General features: G+C 50.5%; 1 protein-coding gene across 1 annotated transcript; it reads left to right on the forward strand.

The window, feature by feature from the left end:
* Positions 1-434: 434 nt before the first annotated feature.
* UBD (ubiquitin D) lies at positions 435-3,160 on the forward strand. Its single transcript, XM_006759112.2, has 2 exons — positions 435-775; positions 2,143-3,160. Exons 1-2 carry the CDS (start codon positions 749-751, stop codon positions 2,611-2,613), a joined length of 498 nt encoding a protein of 165 aa, XP_006759175.1. The 5' UTR covers positions 435-748; the 3' UTR covers positions 2,614-3,160.
* Positions 3,161-8,448: the final 5,288 nt, after the last annotated feature.

An 8,448-nucleotide genomic window follows, 5' to 3' on the forward strand; every position in this document is an offset into this window, starting at 1 on the left:
CTGAACCAAATGAAAAGAAATGTACAGAAATGCAAAATAATTTGTTATCTGGCACTTGGTTTTTACTTTTTTTTTTAAGCACTGCAAAATTCATTTAGAATATTAAAACATCCTAATTGGGCCTTTTTTAAAAAAATAAAAAATAAAAATAAAACTAACTATTAGACACAATCAGCAGGGCAAGCATCCTTGAGAAGGCACACGCGTCTATAAGGTCGGGTCTAAAGACTCAGCATACAGATTCCAGCAAAACACCCGGGGGCTCGGACTTGTTTGGAAAAGTCAAGGCAGGGGCTGCCGCCTTCGGCAAGGTCCCCCTAGAGGCCCCCCGACCTTTCGGAGAATCCTCCTTACAGACCTTCTAACCGAGTCCCGTGCTTCCCCACAGAACCACCAAGTGTTCAAGGGCTATAGCCATTGAGGGCCCAGGGCTGCAGACTGGACAGTCCTAAGTCAGGACTGGGTGGGGGGGTGGGGGGAGGAACGTTGTCAATCAGGAGAGATTCTCAGCAGAGAGGCCCCTCCCGGGCCTGGAAGAGGAGGCAGTGGGTTGGCTGCGGGGTGCGTGGTCAGGAAGTGCTCTCTGGGTGTGGACTCTGCAGCAAAAGTGAAAGAGAACCAGAGACCCACAATAAAGGCACGGAGAGCAGACACCCAGGGGATTTCCTGCTCTGCTCTCTGCGTGGACGCTGGGTGCTGGCGCTGCTCCTGCTCTCGGGCTGTTTCTGCTGCTCCCTCGGCTGCAGCGATGGCTGCCCCTGCTGCCTGCCTCTGTGTGAGTTGGGCCTTGATAAAGGGGACGAGGGGCGGGGGAGGGAAGGCACCTCCAAGAGATGGGGGTCTCAGGAGTGGGTGAGGGCAGTGCTCAGAGAGGGGAGGCTGGAAGGCGTCTCTAAGGAGGGTGTGAAGGAAGGTTCTGGGAAGAAAAGCTGATCATTTGGCTCCGAGTTCCTTCTGTGTCAGGCCTTGGGCTGGCCACGGTTAGGGATTCATGGTGAGAGGTGGCATTGGGCTTTGTGCCCATGGGACTGGGCAACATTGAAAACGATGGAAATATTGCCCGAGCCCTTTCCCTTATCCTGTTTAGGGGTCCGGGGCTCTCAAACCTGTTTCCTTCTCTTCCCAAAAGAGAGGTCCACAAACTCACGTCCCCTCAGCTGTGAGCGACCTGCTGCCTTCCTTCTGTGGGAACGCGCTCCCTCCCTCCGGCGAGGCCCCAGGAGAGCCCAGCGGGGCAGGGGGGAGAGTCCGGAAGTCTCAGTCGGGAGGTGTTTCTTTTGGACAGAGCGTGAGGGAGGGCCACCAGGCTCTCAAGCCACCGCACAGGGCTCACGTCAGGCAGAGCCCTGCCCTCTGTGAGCGAGGCCCTGTGTTCATTACAGGAAGGATCCTACTCTCCAACAGGCAGCTGGAGAATCACAGGAAACACAGACGAACAAATAGCATCAAATGTGGTGTCGCTGTCACATGTGTTATTACTATAAAGCAACAAGACCTCCAAAAGAAAGCCACAGTAGAGACCGTGTCTTCCCCAGGGTTCCTCCTACAGCACTCAGGAGGGGCAGGCCCGTGGGTGCCCGATGACGACGCTGCCAAATCTTGGAATTTCCATTTGGAGTCTGGTGTACGCCTTTGGGTGCTTTGTACTTGAATTTAGTTTTTTTCTTTAATCTTCACCCAAGGATAATCTTCAAAAATTGATGAGAGAGAAACACCGGTGTGAGAGACAAACACTGGTCGGTTGCCTCCCATCTGTGGCCTGACCGGGATTGAACCCATGGCCTGCTGGTGTGCGGGACGATGCTCCAACCAGCTGAGCCACTGGCCACGGCTATTTTCAGTTCTTGACATTTGGCACACTTTATCTGGATAGGAAGCAGGTATAATGGTGGGAGATTGTTAATGACAGTTTGGGGATGGATAAGAGGTGTGATTATTATAAGAAATAAAACTGATGCTTGTCTTTGTGTTATAACCTGGGGATTCCAAAAGAGACGTTTCGAGGCAGGGAAGGACACCACTTGTGATGCAGGAGCCGGAGGACCTAACAGCAATGAAGGGCAGAAGTCACTGGGGAGGGGGTGAGGAGTGGGAAACACGGCAGGTGTTCCTGGCAACTGTCTCTTGGCCTTCCTTGACCAGGTGAATGTGCACTCTGAGGAGTGGGGCTCAATGGCCTTCACTGCCCACCGGGAGGACAGAGTGAAGAAGATCGGCGAACACGTCCGATCCAAGACCCAGGTTCCCGTGCAGGACCAGGTCCTTCTGCTGGGCTCGAAGCCGCTGAAGCCGCACAGAACGCTGTCATCGTATGGCATCGACCCCGAGACGACCATCCACCTCACCCTGCGGGTGGTGAAGCCCAGTGACGAGGAGCTGCCCTTAGTTCTGGTGGAGCCGGGTGACGCGGGGCAGAGGCACCTCCTCCAGGTGCGAAGGTCCAGCTCAGTGGCCCAGGTGAAAGAGATGATCGAGACCAAGACCGCGGTGCCCCCCGAGAAGCAGATTGTGACTTGCAACGGAAAGAGGCTGGAAGATGGGAAGACCATGGCACGTTACGGCATCAGGAAGGGCACCTCACTCTTCTTGACACCCCACTGCATCGGGGGGTGACCATCCTGGGGAGAGATGATAGTAGGAGCAAAAGAGAGCTTATTTCCTCTTAGCTCTTACTCACCAACCACATCCGCTGATGACTTCTCCCCATTAGTGAGAAACAGATGAGGAGGAAGAGGAGATCTGGAGTGGGGCGGTGGGCTGCAGAGCACTTTTTAACTCTATGACACTTTGATTCTCGCGTAGTTAAGTGGCAGGATTGTGTGTAACTGAGAACAGAAGGTCACATTGTGAAGGCTCATGAGAGATAGCATTCAAAGCCAGTTTGAGTGTGATCCTTTGTGGTTCTCCCTGATTTATAGACAACCCCCCATTTCCTTTCCTATCTAACAACATAAGTCAGTTCTAGGCTGGGATCAATGTTCTAATTTCTGTGTTTCATCTATGTGTAAGCCAGTGCGCTCTCTATCATATCACTAGATGACTGTTGAACCACGTTGAATTTCTACTTGTAGGGAACAATGAAATGATTTCTTATGAAGTGAATTAATTACTCTGACGTGATCACAGTTTAATTAATAAAGAATTTAGAAATTCAATTAAACTGCTTCTCCTCTCCTCCCTCAAAGCTGTTTGGTATAAAATGAAACCTGGCGCCATGCCCCTCTTGCTCCCTCTGTCCCATACCCAATCCCATGGCTCTTACTTCTGGGATTAAGGCGGACATGGATACATGTTTTCGCTGGGGACTAGAAAGCTCGTGTCTCTGGCGGTGGGGTGTCAGTTTGGGAAAGGGTCTAGGGCAGTGACGGCGAACCTTTTGAGCTCGGCGTGTCAGCATTTTGAAAAACCCTAACTTAACTCTGGTGCCGTGTCTCATATGGAAATTTTTTGATCTTTGCAACCATAGTAAAACAAAGATGTATATTTTTGATATTTATTTTATATATTTAAATGCCATTTAACAAAGAAAAATCAACCAAAAAAATGAGTTCGCGTGTCACCTCTGACACGCGTGCCATAGGTTCGCCATCACTGGTCTAGGGGCTGGTCCCCGGATTGACACCCACACTCTGCCCAGCTTCTGGCTGATAGAACTCTTTCCTTTCTGCTTCCTTCGCCACCAGGTTCTCTCTTGGAATCTCATATCCCTTTCTCCATCTTACATCCTTCATTCAATCCTCTATTTTACTGTGCCTCTCTCATGTTACTTTACTGGTCACATGCATGTTTTTCTCACCACCTGAGCCATGTCCACCTACTTATCCAGTAGTCTGGTCCCTTCTTATCTTTAAAACTTGCTCAAGAACCACCTCCTTGAAGAAGACTTTCCCAACGTAACCCCACCCAGCACAAACCAGACTGGTGGGCGTTTCTCATTAAACTGATGGGGCAGGCGCTCTGTGGTGGGCACTGGTCACCTGGCCAGGCGGCGTGGGATGGAACTGGTTCCCTGTGTGAGAGGCCCTGGCTCCTTCTTCGGGACGGGGTGTGCTTCAAGGTAGAGGCTAGGATCCCCTCGTCCATTTGGAAGACTCCCGATGGCAGACTCCCGATGCCAGGGAGTGTTCCGTGGCATCTCCCGCCAGCCTGGGAGAGAGCCAAGCTAAGCATCGCGGGGGCCTCATCTCACCGCCACGGGGGAGGCCACTACCTGCTGAGCATGCGGAAGGTCTTCCCCAGATCACGCTTCCTCTCCCGCTCAGCCCGGGAGGAGCCCCGAGGGCCATTTCCACCCTCCAGGCCTCTATTAGCAGAGGATGCAGGGGTTTTCCCTGAAGCACATGAGCACTTCCCAATGGGGAAGGGTCTCCCTATTAGCCTTGGACTCCCGAGGGCGAACTCTTGCAGATTCTCACACAGAAATGAAGAGCCTCAAGGCCACACTGACTAACCTGCCCATGGGCATTCCCAGGCGTGGCCCGTGGGCTCACAGGCTCCTCACTGCCCAACCCGCCCTGTCCACAGACTGACTTCCCGACGGCCCCCTTGCTGCCCTGTCACTCCCTGTTCCTCAGGTTGCAGGTGTGTAGGTCGAGGGCCGGTGAGACTATGTTGTAGAAAAGTGAAACGCGCTTGCCGTGCCTCTGGCTGTAGCTGTGTGTGGGTTGCAGGTAGGTGTAGATGGCCGAGCTGTAGAAGAGGCAGACACCGTCTCCAGCTGGGAACCCACACCTGTCCACCGCTTTCCTGCGGAAGACCCCAGAGAACACCGGAGTGCTAGTCCCTGGTGCCTGGGTCCCCAGGGAGCTCTCTGGGCATAGGTGATCCGGGCGCAAGCATGGCAGGTGAGATGGGGTGTGAGAAAGACCCCCGCTCAGGGTCCCATCCTGTTCTCTAGGGCGTTTACTCCCACTCCCGAGGGACTCAGAGGAGCATCGGGTCTACCTCAGGGGCGATGCCTGCCCCCTTCTGAGGTGGTCGTCCTCTGTGTGTCCCCCCCCACCCCCCCAGGGGCCGCGTGAGCTGTGCAGCCAGGTGCCCTCCTGTGCGTCAGCCAGTCAGCTCGCGCTCTCCCGCCCAAGCCCTCAGCACTCAGTTTGGAGGCCAGTACACTGTGGCCTTTGGTGGTCCAGGGGTGGGATGTGCATGAGACGGCAGGTGAGATGGGGTGGGAGAACGATCTGCCTTTCCTCACTGGGGCCTCCTGCCCAGGCTCTCCAGCAGGGCAGGACTCGGTGGGAGTCTGGGCGATCGGAAAACCATAAGGCAAACGCTTTTTGTTCCTCCCAGCACTCAGGGCGGAGGGCAAACCCAGGAAGCAGTGGTGCTGGTGCTGATGAGCAGGTCCCTGCTGGAGCTCCGGGTTTCAGGGGAAGCGGGGAAGAGGGGGGGAGGGGGGAGGGGGATGGAAACACCAATCTTCGCCCAGGCCCCCACCTGGAAAATCTGAAATTGTTTTTGACAGTTGCAATTTGCTCTTATTATTTTGGACAGTGAGAATAGTGTATGCGGAACAAGATGAAAAGATCTTACCTGAACTTACTTTAATGTGGAAAACACAGAGCATTTATCTTGAGTAATATTACATTCTACAATTTTAAAGAAAATGAAGCAAATGGGCATGCGCTAGTTATTGGCATCAAAGTTAACAAATTTATCCATGCAGCTCTACATTAATAAAAATAAATGACATTTTCCAAAATAGATATTATTATGCATTGCTCTCAATTCTAAAATACTTTAGAAACAACAGGTAACAACTCAGGGCCTTAAACAGAAAGCGAAAGCTAAAATGGGACCTAGGCTATGTTCACACACATACAAATACGGTTAAATAAGATGAAGAGTAAATATGCCCTATTTTGTTTCTTAAAACTTCTATTTAATGTAAATAGTGCCAAAACAACATAAATAAAAATTGAAACTAATATTGAAAATGCCAGTTTGGATGCAATATGGTATACTATTTGTGTGTAAAGATTTTGAATTGGGTGAAGCTTTAAATAAATTATAATTCTCACTCGGAATATTGGAAAGGAAATAATTTAAATATATGTATTACTTTTTTCCATTAAGGAGAGTTCATTTATTACTCAACCAATTGTAAAAATGATCTCTCTTTCACCAATGAGTAAAGTTATAAATCTACTAGAGGCCCGGTGCACGTAATTTGTGCACTGGGGGTGAGGGGCGGGGGAGGGGTTGTCCCTCAGCCCAACCTGTACCCTCTCCAATCTGGGACCCCTCAAGGGATGTCCGACTGCCCGGTATGAGATCGGGCCTAAACGGGCAGTCGGACATCCCTCTTACAACCCGGGACTCTGACTCCCAACTGCTTCTGTCTGCCAGCCTGATCGCCCCCTAACTGCTCCCCTGCTGGCCTGATCACCCCCTAACCACTCCCCTGCCTGCCTGATTGGCACCTAACTGCCCTCCCTGCCGGCCTGGTTGCCCAGACCTGCCCTCCCCTGCAGGCCATCTTGTGACCCCATGGTGGTGGCCATCTTGTGTGAGGGTGTGATGGTTAATTTGTATATTATATCTTTATTATATAGGATTTCTTTCATGATCGCTATTATGAAGGTGAGCAAATGTCACTCATCCTTGTCTTTCCCTTCTACTATACCTAAAGAATCATTCTTTAGTTTGCCCAGTTTACTGATTTTGGAGCTACTTTGGAATATTTCTTTCTTTCTTTCTTTCTTTCTTTCTTTCTTTCTTTCTTCTTCTTTCCTTTCTTCTTTCTTTCTCCCTCCCTTAATCCTGTCACCCTTTCCCCCCTACCCTGCAAACCCCTCCAACTGACAGCTGTCAGAGGGAAAATCAGAAGTTTTGAAGGTGGAAGTTATTACTAAATCCTGATGGACTCACTTGCTGGAGGTTAGGACTGCCTGTGTGTTTGCTTGTGCACAGCTATTCCCTTCAATAAGCTGTCTTTTTTTTTTCTTTTCCTTTTTAAATTTAACTTTCTTAAGTATTCCATGACTTTTTTTAAAAAATATATTTTATTGATTTTTTACAGAAAGGAAAGGAGAGAGATAGAGAGTTAGAAACATCGATGAGAGAGAAACATCGATCAGCCGCCTCCTGCACATCTCCTACTGGGGATGTGCCCGCAACCCAGGTACATGCCCTTGACCGGAATCGAACCTGGGACCTTTCAGTCCACAGGCCGACGCTCTATCCACTGAGCCAAACCGGTTTCGGCTATTCCATGACTTTTTAAAAATATTTTTTGTTTTTTCCTTAATAATGGTTTATCCTCCTTCATGCTATTTCCAAATCTGCCTTCATTTTTGAAATAGTTTAATTTTTCTACCACCATTTAATTTATGTTTTTCTTTTTCTTAAAAAAATTCATTGAATTTGTTGGGCTGACATTCGTTAATAAAATTATACAGGTTTTAGCTGTACGATTCTGTAATACATCATATGTATGTTGTATGTTGTGTGGCCACCACCCCAAGTCAAGTCTCCTTCCATCACCATTTATCCCGCTGTACCCTCTCCTACCTCCCCCTCCTGCCCCTCCCTCTGAATAACCTGCCGTTTCACTGGAAGAAGGGTTTTTTTGTTTTGTTTTTTGGGGGTCTCCTTGTGGTTTTTAATTTTACTTTTTATTGTTGACAGTACTAGAGATGTCCCCCTTCTCCCCTCCCCCTCCGCCTCTCCTCCCCCTCCCCACTCCTCCCAGCCTTCCCCAGGCTGTTGTCATCTATAGTGTCCATGGGCTGTGCATACATGCATGTAAGTTCTGTGGTTAATCTCTCCCCTTCGCCGTCGTCCCCACCCCCTCCCCTCTGAGAGCCGTCAGTCCATTGCATGTCTCCATGCCCCTGGACCTATTTTGTTGGTCAGTTTATTTTGTCCATTAGATTAAGAAAAGTTATTTTGAAGTTGTTGGTGGGAACTAGCGTTTCTCCTTCTAGATGATCTGGACCTCCCTCACGCTCCTGGGCTGGCTTTGGAGATCGGCTTAAAGCTATTGTTTACAAACACCTTCTCCTTGTCTTTCCAATACTTCTGGACTTTACTGGAGACCACCACCTGGCAGAGGCCTTTCCCTTTAGCAAAGCTAACAGCGCTCGTCGTGCCCCCGTGTGGCGGAGAGCGGGAACTGCATCTTCCCCAGGACCCGGGGGGCACACCCCGGTCCTGAAATATCCAGGCAAACACCCTTGCGCTAAGGCAGCAGCTTCAGACTTCAAGATGGTTCTTACCCACAGAATGCCTGCTGTGGGGGGTCTGGGGTAGCCCTGACTTGCTCCTAGAACTGCCCTTTAAGCTGTAACCGATGACACACGTGCTGCACCTTTTAAGAAACGACTGAAGGAAAAAGGTGCGATCCCCAGGGAAGGGCTCCCGAGGCGCGTCTTCGGAGCGTAACTGCAGGCCGGTGGTCAGCAGGCGGTGCGCCCGGTTCCCCGCCTGCGGCTGGGGCCGCCTTCC

Source organism: Myotis davidii, unplaced genomic scaffold, assembly GCF_000327345.1.
Source record: "Myotis davidii unplaced genomic scaffold, ASM32734v1 scaffold2336, whole genome shotgun sequence".
In the NCBI taxonomy this organism is placed as follows: Eukaryota; Metazoa; Chordata; class Mammalia; order Chiroptera; family Vespertilionidae; genus Myotis; species Myotis davidii.